The 19992-nt window shown below is 35.1% G+C and overlaps 6 protein-coding genes across 7 annotated transcripts in view; 4 read left to right on the plus strand and 2 right to left on the minus strand.

The window, feature by feature from the left end:
* Window positions 1–242: 242 nt before the first annotated feature.
* RabX4 (RAS oncogene family member RabX4) lies at window positions 243–2600 on the plus strand. The gene is made up of 5 exons (XM_088038199.1): window positions 243–460; window positions 515–714; window positions 760–846; window positions 904–1017; window positions 1060–2600. Exons 1-5 carry the CDS (start codon window positions 337–339, stop codon window positions 1150–1152), a joined length of 618 nt encoding a protein of 205 aa, XP_087894325.1. The 5' UTR covers window positions 243–336; the 3' UTR covers window positions 1153–2600.
* A 26-nt stretch (window positions 2601–2626) lies between these two features.
* niki (nimA-like kinase) lies at window positions 2627–5528 on the plus strand. 2 transcript variants are annotated; one of them, XM_088038196.1, is made up of 13 exons: window positions 2627–2744; window positions 2789–2945; window positions 3000–3191; window positions 3236–3374; window positions 3419–3547; window positions 3595–3785; window positions 3829–3965; window positions 4009–4126; window positions 4172–4299; window positions 4345–4826; window positions 4872–5119; window positions 5166–5316; window positions 5364–5528. In XM_088038196.1, the coding sequence occupies exons 1-13, from the start codon at window positions 2648–2650 to the stop codon at window positions 5427–5429; spliced, it is 2235 nt and encodes a 744-aa protein (XP_087894322.1). In that variant the 5' UTR covers window positions 2627–2647; the 3' UTR covers window positions 5430–5528. The 2 variants fall into 2 exon arrangements, with proteins under 2 accessions (XP_087894322.1, XP_087894321.1); XM_088038195.1 differs by having other exon boundaries at window positions 4172–4826.
* On the minus strand, window positions 5311–6523 carry LOC148172792 (non-homologous end-joining factor 1-like). The gene is made up of 4 exons (XM_088038198.1): window positions 6237–6523; window positions 5992–6183; window positions 5668–5948; window positions 5311–5621 (listed from the first exon to the last, which is right to left on the minus strand). Exons 1-4 carry the CDS (start codon window positions 6375–6377, stop codon window positions 5516–5518), a joined length of 720 nt encoding a protein of 239 aa, XP_087894324.1. The 5' UTR covers window positions 6378–6523; the 3' UTR covers window positions 5311–5515.
* Window positions 6524–6624: 101 nt separating this feature from the next.
* Window positions 6625–9441, plus strand: LOC148172793 (uncharacterized). The gene is made up of 6 exons (XM_088038194.1): window positions 6625–6837; window positions 6885–8434; window positions 8483–8666; window positions 8714–8856; window positions 8905–9114; window positions 9165–9441. Exons 1-6 carry the CDS (start codon window positions 6744–6746, stop codon window positions 9417–9419), a joined length of 2436 nt encoding a protein of 811 aa, XP_087894320.1. The 5' UTR covers window positions 6625–6743; the 3' UTR covers window positions 9420–9441.
* Window positions 9442–9477: 36 nt separating this feature from the next.
* Window positions 9478–11967, minus strand: LOC148172794 (organic cation transporter protein-like). Its single transcript, XM_088038197.1, has 8 exons — window positions 11800–11967; window positions 11247–11476; window positions 11019–11199; window positions 10617–10971; window positions 10348–10569; window positions 10025–10301; window positions 9707–9975; window positions 9478–9659 (listed from the first exon to the last, which is right to left on the minus strand). The coding sequence occupies exons 1-8, from the start codon at window positions 11810–11812 to the stop codon at window positions 9578–9580; spliced, it is 1629 nt and encodes a 542-aa protein (XP_087894323.1). The 5' UTR covers window positions 11813–11967; the 3' UTR covers window positions 9478–9577.
* Window positions 11968–17480: 5513 nt separating this feature from the next.
* Eip74EF (Ecdysone-induced protein E74) overlaps window positions 17481–19992 on the plus strand; it is a 120876-nt gene continuing 118364 nt past the window's right edge. The window contains exon 1 of the mRNA XM_088038430.1: window positions 17481–17499. The gene's annotated coding sequence lies outside the window, so the exon portion shown is untranslated. The remainder of the gene's footprint in view (window positions 17500–19992) is intronic.

A 19992-nucleotide genomic window follows, 5' to 3' on the forward strand; every position in this document is an offset into this window, starting at 1 on the left:
TTTTATTTCTTTTTTTTTTTTTGACCTGGCGCCTCCACCATTTTTCTACTTTCACGAAATCCCCAAAACATTTAATTGAATTGAAAGAAATGACGCCGCTCAAACATTTTAAGAGTAAAACATCAAAAATTGATCCGATTATAGCATAAACAAAGGCTTGTTAGAAAGTCCCTTGTTTCCAAGCACGCCACCCGAATTTGTTGGGGTAGGCTGCCCCCATCGATTACAAGACAAAAAAGAGAACAAATGCCCTCTCTGCGCTTGCGTACCCTCTGATTAAAAATCAATTGTTGCGCATCAGGTGTAGATATAGCAATATGAAATCGATAATAAAAAATGGCGCTAGATTTCGCGGCTACTTATAAAATCTTAGTTTTAGGTGATTCGAATGTTGGTAAAACGTGCATCGTGCATCGTTTCTGTGATGAAAGATATTATGACACTTACATATCTACAATAGGTAAGATTGAAAACGGACCCCTTTATCTGTTTGCATAATAAATGACAATTGTAGGAATAGATTTTAAACAAAAAATTGTAAATCTCGATGGAGTCCCGATTAAATTACAAATTTGGGACACGGCAGGGCAAGAACGGTTTAGAACCCTGACCACGGCTTATTACAGAGGCGCGATGGGAATTCTGCTTCTCTATGACGTCACTAATTTAGAGTCGTTTAACCACATTACGTACTGGCTTCAAAATATAGAAGAGGTACTAAAATTTATTAAAATTCCAGTTAACATCTTTAAATTCCAGAACGCTTCTCCACATGTCATCACGGTTCTTGCCGGAAATAAGTGCGAATCTCCCGACAGGATTGTCGATTCCGATAGCGGACAAAAGGTGAATACAATAAAACCGGTGGATGCGCCAGAAACTTACTATTATAACTCATTTTAGATTGCTGAACATTTCGATCTCAGTCATTTCGAGGTTTCCTGCAAGGACAATGTCAACATCGAAGCGTCTTTCATGAACTTAGCTAGAAAAATTCGAGAAAAACGGGAACAAAAAGTAAGTTTAAAAGCAAAATTCTTTCCCTTAAACGTGTTTTAGGGGTATGCTCTGAACGAACCAAGCAAAGAGGAGAACTCAGATCTTCTCAAACCAAAAACGGAGCTTCAAATTCGGGCATGTTCAGCATGTTAAATTAAAGACTGCGATCATATTTCTGTCAATAGTTTTTTATTGAGCTATAAGTAAGTATGTGGTGTAAACTGTAAGCCAAGCTTTAGAAAATGTACGTAACAATACACCGCTCAAAATGTTAAAATATTTTATATGAGATTAAATACATGGCGTTTGGAGTTTCGGCTGCCAAACTTTAATGAAGTAGCAAAGCGAACAAGTCTACTCACACGTCTTGCATTTCACCATAAATAACATCGATTTTATGTGCAATTTGGCTACAGGCAAACCACGGAAATCGGCGAAAATACGGCAATTAACCAAAGAATTTATTGGTAGTTACATAAATTCCAAACCCAAAGCGCAAAAAACTTATCCGAACGTAAACAAATCGGACCTTTTTTTGCAAGAAAATACTACGTTTTTTTTTAACTCTACCAATTTATGAATAATTTGTTAAATACTGTAAACAATCCACAAGCGATGCGGTCAAAAATTTAAAGTCCTCTAGTTTTATTACGACTATTCAAAACCAAAAATCCTATAAAAATTTTGACTCACTATATCAGGACATTTTAAATTTAGCAGCCATATCCTAAACACCCTGTATATGTCAAATTGGTAAAGCTTATCATCGGTATTCATTGTTATTGTTATTCTAGAGGAACTTCGGTTCCTTTTACGTGAATTAGATAAATAGGTGTTGGATGTTTTTATTGGAAACCTAAATATGTATCTTTTTATAAAATGTTCCTACATGACAATGTTCGAAACTCAGTTTTTCATGACAGTTTACAGTACATATTTATTATCTCCGGATAATGGCGCTAGAGTGACCGGATTTATGTTAAACCGTTCATTTAAGTCAGTCGGTCACTACTGCCTCTTCTTCCATCATTCGAACTCAGCAATAAACTGACTTTTACCATTTTAATTTCCCGTTTTTTACCAATCGTAATACAAATATTCACAGTGTAATGAATCATCGTCATAGAAAAACGCACAAAATATCACGCAACTGTATCACTGGGTATAATCGCGCGTTTTACAAAAACTGTAAAACGGATGAAGATACTCACATCAATGTTTCTTCTTTAGTAAGACTGATATATTGCTTAACTTTACAGCAATGCTAATTGAATTAGTTGTTATGTAGTTCTAAAATTCGTGCAGTTATATGCATAGCTGTGAAGCTATTTTATAGCTTTTCTAGCTATGCGTCTTGCTGAAAATGTATGAAGCGTGTTTCTTATAGTTGATCTCCAAAGTGCTTTATACAAATCTATACAATATTCACAAAATTCTATCGGTGCATTATGAGTTAGGCACATCGAATTTATGGAATTTGTTTACTAATATTGCTTGCTGGGACCATATTGAATTGCGCAATTAGCATCTTAAAAATATTGTGATACAAATAAATGTATAGCAAGAGCAAGTTAATGTATGAGAATAAATGTAAAAGTCAATACTAGTTGTATATTATTCATGACCTTATCGCTATAATTAGGTTTCCATGGTACGCACTAGTGTACACAAAAAGTGTAAATACTCGAAGATGAACAGCAACAAGTTTTATGAAGAATATGAAAAACTCAAAACCGTTGGCCAAGGTACGATCCTCTTCCCAAACATTCTTATTAATTATAAATATTAGGAGCGTTCGGTACCGCGACTCTATACCGCCGCATCCAAGACGGAAAGCAGGTGGTAATGAAAGACGTTTTTCTCATGGACATGGACAACAACGAGAAAAGAGCAGCCTTAAACGAAGTCGAAATTCTGTCAACACTCAATCATCCCAACATAATTAAGTAAAACGAAACAAAAAACACGCAGAACCGGCGCATCCACCAAAATTGTTCCAGATACCTCGGCAGCTTCCAGAAAGAAGGATCTTTAATAATCATCATGGAATACGCCGACGGTGGAAATCTAACTCAACTTGTCAACGCGAAACGGAATAAGAACGAGACTTTCACCGAAAAAAGCATCTTGAATATCATTTCACAAATCAGTGCGGCTCTCAGTTACATGCATACGAATAAAATTCTCCACAGGTGGGTTCTTTCAGTTGTTATGTTAGTTGAAATAACAGTTTAAGAGACTTGAAATCAGCGAACATTTTCCTGAATATGAACGGCATCGTACAGGTCGGAGACTTTGGAATTTCTAAAATGTTGAATACACGATCCCAGGCGCAAACAGTTGTCGGGACTCCTTACTATCTCAGTCCTGAAATGGTAAACCCGACAAAACCACGACGTAGTCTTAACACTGATTTTAGTGCGAAGGCTACGATTATAACGAAAAGTCTGACATTTGGGCTATGGGCTGCATTTTGTACGAACTCGCATGTCTGAGAAAACCATTTGAAGCGATGACATTACCAGTACTGGTTCAGAAGATTACAAACGTAAAAACTGTTGTTATGTAACTCAAACCGTGAACTTAATGTTTCAGTGCGAGTACAAAGAAATCCCAGATACATACTCAGAGGAGTTATCACAGTTAGTTCATTCAATTCTTCAAAGAAATCCGGCGAAACGGCCTGGAGCAAAGTATATCCACGATTCTATACTTCCAAAAGTTATAAAGAGAAATGAAGCTTTTACCTCGACTTCAATGGCGTCAACAAAGTCTCTTAAAATAGAGTAAGTCGATAGGAAACTTGGACTTGTCGTAATGATCATTTAGGCTCCCAAGAGAACGCTCGATTGTATTCAAGATTTCCGATTTTGGGGTTGATCAAAGAGTCGTACCACAAGAACTACCCCACAAAACGATTTTAGATATTTCGATCAGTTCGACGCATTATCTTGTCGTTACCTCAGGTAGAAGACGCGAGTTCGAATTGATAATTTCGTTATTTTGTAGATCACTGTGTATATGCTTGGGGCGAAAACACTCATTCACAACTAGCTCTCAGTGATACCTCTCGAAGCAGATCCTTCGCCACTTTAGTCTCCTCATTAGAAGGAAAAAAAATCGTCAAGTAAGACCAACTCAGTCAAGATCGAATAAAAAAAAGTGATTTTAGATGTGCCGCTGGTCGAAATTTCAGTTTTTTCCTAAGCAAAGACGGGTTAGTTTATAGTTGTGGGGAAGGACAACAAGGCTGTCTAGGCCACGGTGACTGGAAATCCACCCCAACTCCCAAAATTATTGGTAAGAACCACCAAAACATGTACGGCTATAAAAACTGTTACTCAGCCTCATTAAAAACCGCAAGAGTCGTTCAAGTTTCCTGCGGTGACGAACATGTCGTCTCGTTAACATCCGACGGAAAAGTCTTCACTTGGGGCTCCTCCAAGCAAGGTCAACTCGGACAAGGACATACACAACACCGGTGTACACCTCTGGCTATCAAACTTTTGAATTTAACGAAAATAAAAGCAATTTTCTGTGGAGACAAAGAAACGGTTTTACTAACAGCCACTGGTCAAATTCTAGTGACTGGTAATAATAATCACGGGAAACTGGGAATCCACGATAAAGACAAGATTTTGATGTTCACTCCAGTGCTTTTAAAAGACAAAATTAAGTCAGTTTCAGTCGGTGCCAATCACACGATTATGTTGACAGAAAATGGGACCGTTGTTACGATGGGACGAAATTCAGAGGGCCAGTTGGGAAAAGGAAACTATATTAATTATAATAGCCCCCAAACGATGAAACTCAGGAACAAAATAACGGTTGGAGTCGAGTTGTATCCACCATGAATTTATTTAATATTTTAGATGGTTGCGTGTGGTTTGAATTTCACGGTAGTTGTCGATAACAAAAACCTCGTCTGGTTTTGGGGATCGTCTTTCAAAACGTGTAAAAACATCAGTGTTGCTAACACACAAAAAAATACGAGAAGTAATTCGGTGCTACCACTAAAAAACTTTCACGACGACACTCTCGTTATTAAAGATTTTGGTTTTGAGGACAATATTGAAGAAGTTGAGGCAGAGAGTGTGAAAGTTCCCCGCCCGATTTTGGCGTAAGTTGTAAAGAAAGTTTGACTCCTTCAGGAGCGGTTTTTGCAGTTTGTATGCCTCCCCCGCTAATGTTAAATCAGGGAATATTATCTATGCCGTGGGTATCAAAATAAGAGGAAATAATTTGTTTCTGTTGGCACACACCACTGCTCCTCCACCAATCAAACAATTTACAGATCAAGCGATACATGAAGACTTTGTAAGTATTCAGTTTTATTACTTCTTTTTCTAAAAATCACAATGTAGATGTCACAAATAGATGGTACTACTAGAGCTCCAAATACTTTGACTCATTTACCTAACATGATTTAAGTTGAAACAAGACCGACTGTAGAATAAAATGTAATTATTTCGTACTTTACGTTTAGTTTTATGTACATATAAAATCAATAAAAACATCATTCACTTTTACTATAATTGATACCTTTACCCTTCTTGAGTGCTGTTTTGGAAGAATACACTTTTCTTTTGCGTTTGAGGTGGTTCCAAGGGTCCACAGTAACACTAAAAGTGAATTTAAGAAAATGTGTAATTCATAATTAAAACTCACTCTTCCAGTGTCGGTTTAATGTGGCCGTATTTTTGAGAAAAAGCCTCCCAAAACTTTGGAGAACGTCCAAATACGTTCATCATTGACTTATCATCAATAGTGCCTAATATAGATTCTTCAAATTTTTCTGTCATCAAATCTTGTCTAGAAATTGATCCTTTCTCCAATTTGTACTCCTCCAACTCCCTGTCTTTTTTTTGAATGAGATTAGAAAGCACATTCTGACATTCCTCCAAATGTTTAACTGTTTGAACTAAAGGCACAGTGACTTCCCTTAAAAACTACCCCAAAAATCACTCAGAAATGATACTTTTTTAAACATACCACGTCCGAGCTGGATTTGCTGAACTTGAATTCGTATTGTATGGAAAACTCCGACTTCACCCCTCTCAAGCTTAAAGTTACTCCATTTTCACCCTTGACTAAGGTTATCTCTGCATCTGCAATTTGATTCATCAAGTTGATTATCTCATTGACAGCATCATCGGCTTTAATATCAAATAAAGGATTGGCTGTCTAAAAAACACTGTAAAAATTTAATGAGCTTATACACTAACAAAGGGGCTTACTTGAAAATGTTGGAGTAGTGCGTCTGGTGAAATTGTCTGGACCCAAATAAGTTGCAGGTCGGTTAAGTAAAAGTGTAGATCATCATCTTGCACTAATTTTATCATGAAAAGCGAGTCTTCGTGCTGAAAAGTCTTCCACATTGTTAAAGAAAAATTATACAAACTGCCAAACTTAGGTTATCTTGGACGGCGGCTGTCACTGGTGTTTACATCGGTTTTAGACCTACTACGTAAGCGCTCTGGAGCTACTACTATTATTTTATAATAAAGAATTTTGTTGATTTGTGTGGGTAAATTACTGATTTGCTGCAATTTCCTAATTAATTACCAACAAAACAACTTCATAATTGTAAATAATATCTTTTTCTTGGAAAAACAGCGAAAAAGTGTAGTTCAACTTGTTCATATGTTGACTTGCCTACTTGTCATTTGCCAATCGTTTTTATAGGTTAAGTGCGTTTTAAGCGGTCTCTTTTTTTTCAAATTTTGTGCCCACAATTTCAAGTCATGAACCTCAACGAAGATTTTATAGCCATACAAGGTATTCTGATCGGTACTGAAAAACGCGCGGGCCCTCTAAACAAAATTAAGTACAGAGGAGGTAAGTCCCAATTATTAAAATTCAGTTCTGTCAACAAAAACTTGTAGGAAACGAATCGGTGATTGTGAATCTCGTAACGGAACTTCACAAATTTCTCTCTCAACAAAAATACATTATCAAGAACGTTATCAACGATGCATGTAATCAGAAATTGAAAGAAATTTGTTTGTTTCTTGTGTTAAACACTCAGTTTAAAGAAGCCCTAGATGAGCCAAACTTACAACATCTTATTAATATAACTCCGCAACTTTCAACCTGTTTATTGGCGAACGTAATTCTCGGCTTAGAACTGAGCAAATATTTTTGTGAATCATTGTATCAATTTGATGCCACTGTAATTGAGCAGATCTTATTAGAAGTGGTACCATGTTTAAAAAAATGTAAACCGAAAGTTCACGTCGTGAATGCCCACGAATTCATAAAGTTAGTTGTCGTGAAAATCTCAACATCTTCAGATTCTTCAGGAAATGAAAAACTGTCAGACCACGCGTCACAGATGTTGTTAAACCTAACAGGTGTACATGGGGACCAAATTGAAAACGTTCGAATTGACTCAGTTTACGAATGTATGGGACGCTCTCTATTAAATTTATTAGATCTCCTTTTGATAATTAACGAAAAAAATAAGAATTTAGAAAGACTCATGGAAAAACTCATTAAAACGTGTTGCTCAATCATGACAGCGGTTACCATCGACGTTTTTTGTACCTGGGCGGAACTAGAGCAAGATGGTGAAGTCCTACAAGGGCTCATTGCCCAGAGAAGTTACTCCTTCATAGAAAAGTTCCAGAAGCACCCTCACGCGAAGTATTTGATTAGCATGCTCGGAAGTATTGCTCAAAAACCGAAGTCAGTCAATGAACAGATTCACTCCGCTGACGCTGCCACGATGATAAAAATGATAAACAAAGCTGATACTCATCAGAAAAATTGGTTCGTTGCTCTTTTAAACACACAAGTTTTGATGAACAAAGAGAGCACCGAATGCGTGAAAAATTGGGCACATTTGTGTACAGTTGAAGATGTTACTCGTCTTCTTAATATGAGTGTTGATATCACTGATGTTACCGCTAGAAGTGTAGTTCTTAAATGCGCTGCAACATTAACGTTTGATCAACTGGTTTTGGTAGGAACGAGGCACTTTCATCACAATGGTGTAACAAGAAATTTGAATGATAATGTGAATCAAAAGTTGATACTGTTGTTCAATGGAATGAAAGATTCCCCACACGGGGTGGAGTACTGTAAAGAATTGTACTTATTATTGTTGCAAAACCCAAAACAGACATTAACGTATACCATCAGCGAATGTTCAAAGAATCCGTTCTATTTTAGCAATCTGAGCATGTTTTGGTCTTCTGTTAAAGAGATTATAACAATCAATGAACTGGGAATTAATATCCTGAAGGAACATGTCACGGAAAACAAACCTTGCGAGCAAAACTACCAGAACTACGTTCACTTATTTAACGCCCTCATACGAAATGAAGTATTTTCCCCAGAAAATATAACTCTCCAGATTATCCTACCTCTTCTTGAAAACGGAGTTAGTGGTCATGATGACAATCTCGTGAAGAACTGCTTAGAGATTTTTAATGTAATTCTATAAATTCTTTCTGACTTCGTATAAATGACAATTTTGTAGGATTTGCAGAGACCTGTTTATTTAAGAGACAACACTGAACGCTTCTTCAACTTCCTGTTGGATCTAATGAAGACGCATCGTTGCAATTTCATGAACTTTGATGGACTTAAACAAGAAATTGTCAAATTGTGTGTGGATATCTTTGAGAAGTATTCCACGATGAACATGAGCCCGCTTCATCAGAGTTTGTAGAAAAAATCGTTGTTTTATTACACTCATTGCTTGTTTTAGGTCACGGAATCAAATCTGATGATTTCTTTGTCTCGTTTTACAAACGTAGACTTTTTAATCGAAAACTTGAAAACAACGTTTTGGCACACTTCTTCCCTATTAATTTTGAAAACCACGCTGAGACAGTCTCTCATTTAATTAAGGTAAGTGGGAGTGTTCGTTTTGTGTTTTTTTGTTATATTCACTTCCAGATATTACCTCTCTGTGTTACCCCAGAGTGGATTTTAATTTCATCAAATCTGGCCGATAATTGCGGTTTTGAAAAAACCGTCGAACTACTGTGCGACTTTATGATTTTGCTGTGCGAAGTGGTAAACAGTCAAGAAACCAAAACAGAAGAAGTTAAATGTATGTTTCAAGGATTAGCGTATTACTTGCAGAATCTAGGAGTTGTCATCAAAGTGAGGTTTTTTTAAAGCAACATCTAACATTCTTTACCGGATTCTTTTAGGAGTGTCTTCAGCCACGGATTGGTAACCCAAACGAGGATATTGCCATCACCAAACACGTTTGTAGGCTACTTCGAGACATTCCAAAAGGAAAGTTGAAGAGTGAAGAAGGACTTTCTTTGGCTAGCCTGTTGTCCGATGCTTCGCTAAAGTCATTACGAGCTGATAAAAAGTTTGCTTGTCTTGTAGCTTCTATTCATGAGTCTCATATTTGTAAAATGTTGACTCAGAAAATATTAAGCTTGAGTGTTGATTAAATAATAAAAGAGTTTGTTGAAATTTTTTCTTTCAACTCTTTTCAAGGTCCCGACGAATTAAAGTACACCTTTCATAGCTTCATTTGCCTTTCTTCTTTAACAAAACTTATTAAATTTATTTCTTAAAATTATCCCAAAAAAATAAATACATTTTACTTCTACACTTTTGTTATTTCCAACGATGTGTCTTTCAAAATGGTGGGCAAAGATATATAGCAGCGATTCTCATCCTTCTCCATTCTGTAAAATGAGTGTTATTCTCAGCTCTAATCACGACAAAACATTACTTATTGGTCTTGAAGTCTAAATCTTCTATGGTCTCCGGGAGTGGCACCCCCTTGGTTTCGGGCAAGAACAAAATCAGAATCGTTTCTAAAACAGCACCGACACCTAAAACTATCAAGGGCAAACACGGCGCTAAATCTTGCATGGAAATAACCAGTGGGGCAACCATAGATCCCATTCTTGAAAACATCACAGACGTCCCAACACCTGCGTTTCTTACAGTTGTCGGAAAGAGCTCACCGGTAAAAAGATAAAGAGCCGGCATAGAAATCTGTAAAAAAATCAATAGAAATCGATAGATTGCAAGTGAGTGTTTTTACTGAAAGTCCAACAATGCCCACTCCTGCGATCACCACTCTAGGCCAGTCCTGCGGGTAAACACCAGCAGGAACGGCAAGAATACTGAAAAAACAAACAGCTGTAAGAATATGTGCTGAAGCTATCGTTAAACGTCTTCCGAAGCGTCTTACAACGAAGACGCAGAGAAGAGTCCCAGGGAAGGCCACAAAGCCGCTGATAGCCGCGGTGAAGTAAAGATTGCTGCCTACTTTTCCTGCGTATTGGGTGAAAGCATAGAACGTTACTCCCGCAATTAACCTAAAAGAAATAATTAGAGCAGTAAAGTTAGAATTAATTAGCTCACCAGTTGGTACATAATAACACGTTTCGTTTCGCGAGTTCCGTGGTTGCAAACAACGCCGAAATTGAAGGTTTAGTTTCAGGCTTGATTGAGGAGATCTCATTGATTGCTGCTTGGACTTTTTCCGTGTCGGTTTTATTGTACTTTGCTGCTTTTTGGAGGATTTCGGTCGCTGCTGATTTATTTCCGGTGGCCAACAACCAGCGAGGTGATTCGGGAATTAGCCTAGAACGGATGAAACGTATTTTCGGTAAGCGTAAAAAAAGATCTACCATAGATAAAGAATGTAGAATGAAGATAAGAGCGAGAGTGCTAAGTGTAGATCTCGCCAGTCTCTAAAGTAGTAGGCTAAACCAGCCATTATCGAATTACCAAAACCGTATGGGATTTGAGAGAGAATTGGGACAATACTTCTCCAAGGGCCTCCAACCACTTCCATGCACATCACGAAAGAAATGACGATGGTACCACCGTTTGCTATAGCCAGCAGAAATCTGGTTGCTATGAAAGCCCAATACCACGGGATTCTTGACGCTGCGATCCCGAAAATGGTTTGAAAGACGATACAAATGATGAGAGTTTTTTTTCTACCCCACTTATCACCAAGGATTCCAAACAATATATTCCCTACAAGATCTCAGATCAAAACAAGACCACAAATTAACAAATTCAACCTATGAGAACTCCCAACATTAGAGTTATTTGAGACACATCCACTAATCTCTTCTTGTCGCAAACCAAATCCCATTCTGTGATGATGCTAGAATGAAAAACAGTTCGATTGTACTCGAACCCTTTGCTACAAAGAGTGGCGTTGTCGCTTATGCTGTGACAAAATCCCGAGTTCAGTCCTTCCTGGAATTTTCTTTCAGTTCTTTGTCAAAAAATAATCTGAATATTACGTGTTTGAGAAGAGAATGATTGGTCCAAGTTGTACTTGTGTTGGGTAGCAAATCCGATTTGCACCAAAACTGGGTCGGCGGTGCAAGAAAAACAATGCTAAGTTGAAACCAAGCTATTGGGAATTTAAGTAACGCCATTAATACAGAAATCTGGAACTGCCATCGTCCAAAATTCCCAATTGTGGATTGAATAACATCTGTTTGTTTGTTTGGAGTGCCCGAGCATCTTTCTGAAAGATAAATACACGTAACAATCTTTTGCTTTCATTATTACATGTTTCTCACATTTGTATAATTTCACATAATTAAATCGCGCGTTGTTTTACAAAGAAGCGCACTTTTTCTTGGGCTTTTCTTTGTCAAGTGCTAATCATTTTTCCATAATTGTTACGTAATTCCATTATAATCCTCTCCAGGAACTATAATGGGAGGTTATAACAGGTGAAAACACTTCGCGTATGTAAATAGAGAGTGGCATATCTAAACTTTGCCATTATGAAGATATCCGCAAATCAAAAAGTGAAAACAAACAATTAATGATTTTTTTACTCACCTAATTGAGACATTTTTCGAAATAGAACACAAAAACTAAAAACACACGTGATACAAAGAACTCGGAAATCAACTGTTTTAAATTAAAGCGAAGAGAAATTCTACGGTGAAGTGAAAGTCAGGCAGCGTGCGGATCAGCAATAAATTTAAGTGTTATTAAACAGATTTGAAATTCATTTATGTTGGTTTTTTGTGGTTGGATATGGAAGGAGTAATCCTAGATTTTAACCTTCTTGAGATGAACTAGAGCTCGTGTTATTACCAATTTATCATTATAAATATTATTGAACTAAATAAATTATCGATTCATGCCAGTGTCAAGGCAACAAAGTTAAAATTGCACACATCCTGACCTTACTCATTCGCGGACTTATTTTATTTCGTCTTAAATTTTTGAGTTGTAATATGGGTGCAGCGCGAAGTAATTTTTGCTTGAAATGGCATATAGAGCGTAGCGGTTTACTCGAATTAAAATAGTACGATGAAATTCTAACTGTTCAGAATCACCCACACGACTTTACGAGGGAATAACGGCAGTAGTTTCTTTAGTAGTTATAAAATAATGTGGAGCCGGAAAAAACAAAACGAAAGGAGAACAGAAATGATGTAAATTGCTGTTCAAAAAAAAACTAGTTAGTCTTCAAGTACCTAAGTTAGCATAAAATGATCATTGCGTCATTATTTAAAATGATTCAAATAGTCAATCTTGTAAAAAGGTAGATCCTGTAACTAACGTAAAAGGTAACCAAACTTGATTTACAATAAAATTTAAAATATCTGGATAATTAACCATTTTAGTACGTACGTATATTATGGAACCAGTTTTAAATGCAAGAGATGGAGCATAAATACGAATAATTGACTCATGAGCGCAGAAAATGTGCTAATTTATAGAATGCCACAATTATGAACAAGTTTTGTACGCATTTTGTAGTTGAATTGAAATAAAAAATCCGAAGCGTTCAAATACCAATGGATCTATAATTAAGTCAAAAGAATAAAAGTACAAAATAAATTATCTAGAGAAAATGCAATCGAATCTACATATGCTGATATCGATGCATAGGTCAAAATTATTTTAATGTAAAAACAAACACTTGATTATTACGTTGTGTAATTAAATAAATTTTTAGTATAAATAATAATTTGTCAAAAAATATTAATAAGAACGTATATACTAGGCACTTTCAATTTAAGAATGCTTCCAGAGCGCTTTAATTCAATATCAGGAAATTCAGTGAAATACATTTTTTATTGAAAATATCAAATCAATATTTCAAGGTGCTCTTTCAAATTTGTCCAACAAAATCGGATTCAAGAATTAAACTGAAATATTTATTATAAGTTTTATTGTTTGTAGTTGACTGCAGACACAGCTGCGTATATTGGGCTGCCTACAATATTTAAAGCTATTCAAAAATATTTTTAGATCATTTTAAATTCGATAAATACCCATGTTCCCTTCTTTCTGATTAAAATTTAATATCAAGATAAATATTTAATATAAGTATTATCTACGCCTGAATTTGTATTTACAAACTTCTGTGACCTCTACTCTAATAAAATAAAAGAACTTGCCCATACATTATGCATTCTGATCGTAAAACCATCACACTTCTAAAACGAAAGATAACAAAAATGTGCATGAACAACAAAGATGCATAAAAATATTTATGGAAAAGCAGCAGGCAAGGTCGGGAAAGACGTGTAAAATTTAAGAAAAATCTTACAGATGTACAGTGTAAGTATACAGATAAGAAGAATTTTACATTCCGCCTTTTGCAACGTTCTTTGCTCTATTTTTTAGTGAAGGAAAGGAAAGAATTTTAGTTTCGAAACGTAAAGAATGATTTATTTTTAGGCATCAAAAATGTATCAATCGATAAATCTCAAATTCTCATTTTGCAAAATCTCAATTTTGCCTCAAGAGATAATCGTGCAGGCCGTATAAAAAGTTTTAGTTTGATTCCCTCTAGTGTCTTCGGTAAATAAAACGTTTTTTCGTATTTATTGATTGTTATCAAACTAAAATAGTTTTCGGGTAGTAAATAAAAAAAAAACTGTAGTATTATTATTTATTCATCAATGAAGAATCTCGGGATTAGGATTAGAAAAAAAATAGTTATAAAGTGGATAAAAATTGTGTTAGAAAATGTGACTAGCTTTAATAAATGCGTAATAAAAACATTGTAGAATATTGGTACGGATTTTGATTTTCGATTTTCATAAATTGATATTTAACTGTGAATGTTGTTATTGCAATTTTCAGCAAATCAAAAATCGTTCCGACCAAATTCTATTTAGTTTTAAAACAAATATGTAACCTCAATAAAGTATACAAACCTAAAATAGTTAAGCTCAAATCAGATATAGTTTTTATTTTGCTTTGAAATGCTTTGATGCATTTTATTTGTTTTAATATAACATTTGTATAAGTTCATAACAGATCGATATATCAATAATAGAAATGTTCAATATAGTTGCCGCAAAATTCAGGAAACCTACAAAAACTTAAACACCATAAAAGCTCGGTCAATTGAATTTTCTTTTAAAAAATTGCAATCAATATAATCCCTTTTCAAGCGCTGTTAAGTGTACCGCTACTTTCATAAAAATAACCATCTCTTCTCAGATTCTTTTTTGATACGCATTCGCAACAAAATCAGCGAAAGAGCTTATATAAGAGAGAACAAACTCCGAGTCATTCACCCCATAAGGTTGAAGTCCGCAATGCTCAGCTGTTCAGAAACAAACTTCGATCATGGTATATTGCCAACCGTACACACTTCGTTTTATAACGCCGCTCTTCTGCGCCGGATTATTTCCAATTTAATTTTAATAGAATTTTAGTTTGATATGGTGCGGATACACCTAGTTACTTTGTGGTTTTTGATTACCATTTCAATGCAAATACACGTAATAAAGTGCATTCACTAAAAACTCTCTTGATCACAATTTGTCTCTTTAATTTTATGCCCTGTAATTTGAAATGTGGACAAGTATTTATTCAACGGTTCTGGACATATTTTACTGTCATAATAAATTTAAACTATGCTAAATGGATAAAGAGAACATGTGCATACTATGTATACACTTAATTATAAGTTTGAATAAATTTCTTGAATTTTTTGTTCGTCGTTGTGACATCTGGAAAGCTTACTAAACATGCCTAGGTACTCGTATGTTTCGAAATTGTGGTTCATGTGCTCTCTAATTTAGCTTAAATGTTTTGGGTCAGATGTATAATTTTATGCTCATTTCAGTTATCATTAGTGTCATTAGTCATTTCATTACCAAAATGTGCTGATAACATTTGGAAGTAACGTAATGTCGACGTTGTCTTAAAAGTAGTCATATCAGTTAATCGATGATGGTAGTAAACATCTTCGGTTCAAAATAGATCTAAAGACGATTTACACTAAAAGAAGACAGCAAAATTAGCCGAAATGGTTAAATAATAAAATGAAATTCCGACGATCAAATCAAATTGGAATTCGTTTTAAATGATCTATAGGAAAAGTTAGACTTTGTTATAGTAAAATAAATCGATCTAAATCCAACTCAATCGTCTTCAACTTGTCTAAATGTAACCAAGTAAACTAAATAGAGCTAGACTCAACTTAACTAAATAGAGTCAGTTTAGTAACTCAATCTATTTATACGACAGGAAACTAAACTTAAATGGACTTAAGATTTAAAACAGAAAGTTGATTACATTAATTCATAATTAAGTGATAATAATAAACTTCAGCAATACATATCAGAGACGACAAATATGAAAAAATAAGATTTCGCTACCTCCAATAAAAAAAATCAGAATGAAATTAGCAAGTTAACGAGTTATACTCACCATGTGCTTGAAGTTCAAGTCACAAAATATTAATTCAAAGTACTTGTAGTGATAGTAAAAAGTAGCTTCAAACTGGATTCAGTCTTTTTTGAGCAAACTAGTTAATAATATAATGTGTTGCTGTTCAGCACGCATGTAATAAAACTGTGCACTATATTACGCTAAAAAATAGTAAAATATTTGTTCCACAAGGTTCCAATCAAATACAAAGCTCTTAACCACAGCATCAGCTCGTATTGCACATAATGAATTGGCAAAACAATTAACAAAATTCTCATGGGGCGAAATTGCCTAAAATTACTCTTTCCCAAAAAATTGTAAAAACAGTTTGAACAAAAAAGTTTTCTATATTATTACACACTCTTATCGTACATTTTTAACTTGTCTTATTCGTATTAGTGCGTTTAAGCAAGACCCTGAGCCAATTTGCACCACCAGACCAGATTTTAATTAAAAACGAATAAATCAAAAAGTTACCTAAAATTATTACAAAAAATGATCAAATATTGACCTTTTATTAGACAACCCACAATATCACTATACTTTGAACAATACACTTTTTATAACTTTATAAAAACCTTTCAAGAAACTACTGACAGATAATAAAAAAATAATATTAATTTCGACATTTCTCTCTACCAATTGTTAAATTGAAGGAAACTCCGCCAAGAAAAATTTTTTTTTGTTCATTTGTTCATTTGTTTTTATTCCCAACTTTTTCGCAATTTTCACTGACATTGGCATTTAAAATTCACTTTTTTTAATTATTTAAAGTCCCCAATTTCAAATAAATTTTTATAAATTGTTGGTTTACGTCACAAATTTGTAAAAAAATAACTTATAGAAAGTTTTATCGGTGAAATGATATTTTGAATAGTAATTGTCGCTTTGTAGAATTGTATGTAGAAGTGCATTGTCCTATTCATATTGCTTGTTATACATCTCATCACATTTTCTACTTCAATTTATGGAAGAAAATGAGCTGCTATTGTTGCAATTAATATTAGAACAAAGGTATTTCGTTTTAAGGGGAAAATGGTCGAGAGTCCTTTTCAGTTTTCAATATTAGTTAAAGGTGTTGTATGAAATTTTACATTAATTTTATTTGTTTCAGACTATTTATAAAATCAAAGGTAAGAATTTCGTGTTTTTGAAGTGTTAAAAATCCTTTTGTTGCAAGTAAATAGAGTTTCGAAAATTGTGGTTTGCTCTAATTAAAAATCGCATGTGAGTAAAATTACAAAAACCGAAAAGCAATTTTCCCGTAACAAAAAAAGTATCAACAATATCAACAATAATTCCAAACAGTACTCTTGCGGTTTTGTGGTCGCTTTTAACAAGTCATTTCTAGCATTCATCAATGAAACCCATTCATCTCGAAATTCGAAGCTCCCAAAAAAGGTTGTTGTCATCTCCTGCCTCCAAACATTTTCATGAAAGCTTTCCCTATAATCTCAATAAACACCCTCTCATTGTTTACACCTCCTGAGCAACAAAACTGAAAGATACCTTACGTCGTTATCAGAAGCCGCATGTAAGTGCGTCGCGATGATGTTGCGCCGTGTTTGGTTTACCACGCTTAAGGCCAGTGCTCCTTCGTCTATAGAAGCACGTGGATCTGAGTGCTTTGCCCGGATTGCGCGACTTAACTAACCTTCCTCAACAGCATAGAAGTTTAATAACGTTTTATCGATTCAACTCTTTCGGATTCGACGGGAAATTTACGAGCTTTCGGGATCGGAGGCACGTGCTACTCGGGTGAGGTGGTTTTGTGGAATTTTTACTTGGATTCGAATTGTTTGGAAGTGTTGGAGGTGGCTGAAGAGAGAAAGAGGTTGTGGGAGGATTAAGGTGGGTCTTTGGCATGGTTTTAGATAATCGTAAAGCGCGTGGAATTTCATAGCTGATAAGAAGAACTCGTGTAATGTGATACCGGTTCTCATCAATTTTAATTAGAAAATTTGATATTAAATCTGATCGTGATAATAAAGTAACGGTTTTATGCGGTTATTCCGAAATCAACAACAAAAATATGCGCACATTTTAATAATTATCGTAAAATCTTCAACACTGAACTTCGTATTTACCCTGGAAAACGTTTCAAAAAATCGTTAGCTCTAATAAGACCAGCGAACTTAAGTTTGTTGTTGTTGACTACATGTTTCTTTTCATGTTGCGTCCCGAGATGCCTGTTCCTATCCCTAAGCCCTTATCCGTTTTCTCCCCTGTTTTTTGGGCTTTTTTTTATTCTTCTATTATTATTAATTAAAAAAGAATTTGACACAATTGCTCCTTTTGTGTTAACAGTTTACATAATATATGTTGACTTCTTCATTTCTCTTATTTTTATGCTTTGTCTTCAAGACAAAGATATTTATGATGTAGTTTGAAAAGTTGGCAGAGTTTACAGTCCCGCAGTCACGGAAATTCACTGTAATCTGTTTTTGTCATTTACCATTTTCTATTTAAAAATAAAAAAAAAAATTTTTGTCTCCAAAACCAGCAGTAGGTACTAAAATCAATCATTCTCCCTCCCTTGGTCATACACTAATTCAGCGCAAAATGTTATCTGATGCCATAAATTGTCTTAGCTGATTTTTTTTTTCATATTTGCCAATTGTTTTTTTTAGATTTCACCACAATTTTTGCAATATTGTCTGTAATCTTACCTTCCACATTTTCTTTTATCTTGAATATCAAGGTGAAATAGAAAGTATCGTATTATACTTTCACAAAAAATCTGCTGAACCTTGGCATCTCACCTTGTGGACATGGTCGTCAAGAAACAGCACCAATGTTAGCAAATATTGCCAATGAGATCGTTTTGACGAAGAAGATCTTAAGCATGTGATGGTATTTACAGCTTACAACTAAATTTTTTTTCAAGTTTTGATGACCTGCCAACGAACATTGATAAAAACAAAATTTAATGACAAAATTCATAACGGGTAAATGGAATGTAAAGATAATGAATAACCGAGCAACTTTTTATATGTCCAAAACAAGACAGCACTATGTTCTGAAAGTGAGTTATCTGGGGCTTCAGAGCATACAAACTTCCAGCAAGTTTGCAAAGAGGGGCAGAACTTTGTGAACACTTCCCACTCTCCACGAAAATCTAAAATATTGCACAATTTGGCACCAGAGAATTATTCCATGACCCACAAACAAGACAACTCTTGATGACTTGCAACAATTTTCTTCGTACCGCAAAAATCACCTGTCCACTTTATCAACAAAATCAACATGTCTAATTGTTAAATTAATGAAATTCAGTTTAATTAAGCATCTTAATTAAATTTCCGATGAGCAGATATACGTCCGTCGTGCCGCCTTTACAGGTTCGTCGTCGTTCATGCTCACCGCTCACGCAGATATAATCCAATTAAGTTTTTCTGTTGGTACGCTTCTCCCTATTTTTATCAAAGTTTTCTTTTCATTGCACACGCGGTATTCAATAGAAGCGATGCTATATGCACACACACCTTTCAAAGTAAGCATTTCACACACTCGCTCTATAATTTTATCTTTACGTAATTAGCCCTGAAGTTATCGCTTCATAAAAGTGTAGAAAACGGCGATGTTTCTTGAAGCACCTGTGCGGAGGGTAAAGCGCATAACGATATCAGAATGAACCGAAGATAAATGAATAGGCTTACCTGGAATTGCTTAGCTAGTAAGTGGTTTATGAATATGAAACAGTACGAAGTTATTAGATGATGTTGCACGATGAAAGGAGAAAAAAAAAGGGACGAAACTGAAAAATCGTTCTCGCCCTTCTTGGTGCAACACCCATTCCATTAACCAAAGTGTAAGCAGCAAGAATATTAATTATCAGTGCACTTTGCTACTATCTATCGAGGTTTACAGCACTATAAAGCGAACCGCCAATAATAAATTGAAAATAAAAGTGGTCGTTAAACCACAGTAATGATAATAATAATTATTAGATGGAAACATTATCCATAACCAAAGGTGAATCCCTGCTAGCCAACGAAAGGCATGCGAAAATTTATCGATAGGTAGTTTGAAGCAAAGCTGTACTGGAATTAGTGTCGGTGGAAATTAAGTATCGTTACCAGAGGTACTAAAACCTGTTGTTTCCTATGCTTCAGGTCTCGATTTAATTAACCTAATACTCGATAATGGTGGCCATCACATTGTAAGGATTGGCATTTTGCTGGATTGCGTGCTTACAAGCTTTTATGCTAAAACGCAAGAACATGATGTAAGGAGATGAATAGGAGAATTGAGGATGATAACATCAAGTGTGGGAGCGATGTGGAAAGAATTCACAAGTTATAACATTTCAAGAACTTTTATATCAGAATTTTTTGTTGTTGT

The sequence above is a fragment of the Gnatocerus cornutus genome, chromosome 6, assembly GCF_029298725.1.
Source record: "Gnatocerus cornutus isolate USDA-ARS CGAHR chromosome 6, icGnaCorn1.1, whole genome shotgun sequence".
Classification (NCBI taxonomy): Eukaryota; Metazoa; Arthropoda; class Insecta; order Coleoptera; family Tenebrionidae; genus Gnatocerus; species Gnatocerus cornutus.

Bases quoted from the DNA above. Each gene is read 5' to 3' on its own strand.
- RabX4 (XM_088038199.1), top strand. From the start codon at position 337: ATGGCGCTAGATTTCGCGGCTACTTATAAAATCTTAGTTTTAGGTGAT. The intron at 461-514 runs GTAAGATTGAAA...TGACAATTGTAG, and splicing joins CACTTACATATCTACAATAG to GAATAGATTTTAAACAAAAA. The intron at 847-903 runs GTGAATACAATA...AACTCATTTTAG, and splicing joins ATTCCGATAGCGGACAAAAG to ATTGCTGAACATTTCGATCT.
- niki (XM_088038195.1), top strand. From the start codon at position 2,648: ATGGTACGCACTAGTGTACACAAAAAGTGTAAATACTCGAAGATGAAC. The intron at 3,966-4,008 runs GTAGAAGACGCG...GTTATTTTGTAG, and splicing joins TTATCTTGTCGTTACCTCAG to ATCACTGTGTATATGCTTGG. The intron at 4,127-4,171 runs GTAAGACCAACT...AAGTGATTTTAG, and splicing joins GAAGGAAAAAAAATCGTCAA to ATGTGCCGCTGGTCGAAATT.
- LOC148172792 (XM_088038198.1), bottom strand. From the start codon at position 6,377: ATGTGGAAGACTTTTCAGCACGAAGACTCGCTTTTCATGATAAAATTA. The intron at 6,184-6,236 runs GTAAGCCCCTTT...AGTGTTTTTTAG, and splicing joins CACTACTCCAACATTTTCAA to ACAGCCAATCCTTTATTTGA. The intron at 5,622-5,667 runs GTGAGTTTTAAT...ATTCACTTTTAG, and splicing joins ATTAAACCGACACTGGAAGA to TGTTACTGTGGACCCTTGGA.
- LOC148172793 (XM_088038194.1), top strand. From the start codon at position 6,744: ATGAACCTCAACGAAGATTTTATAGCCATACAAGGTATTCTGATCGGT. The intron at 8,857-8,904 runs GTAAGTGGGAGT...ATTCACTTCCAG, and splicing joins CAGTCTCTCATTTAATTAAG to ATATTACCTCTCTGTGTTAC. The intron at 9,115-9,164 runs GTGAGGTTTTTT...GGATTCTTTTAG, and splicing joins ATCTAGGAGTTGTCATCAAA to GAGTGTCTTCAGCCACGGAT.
- LOC148172794 (XM_088038197.1), bottom strand. The intron at 10,972-11,018 runs GTTGAATTTGTT...GAGATCTTGTAG, and splicing joins AATGTTGGGAGTTCTCATAG to GGAATATATTGTTTGGAATC. The intron at 10,570-10,616 runs GTAGATCTTTTT...CATCCGTTCTAG, and splicing joins TTCTACATTCTTTATCTATG to GCTAATTCCCGAATCACCTC.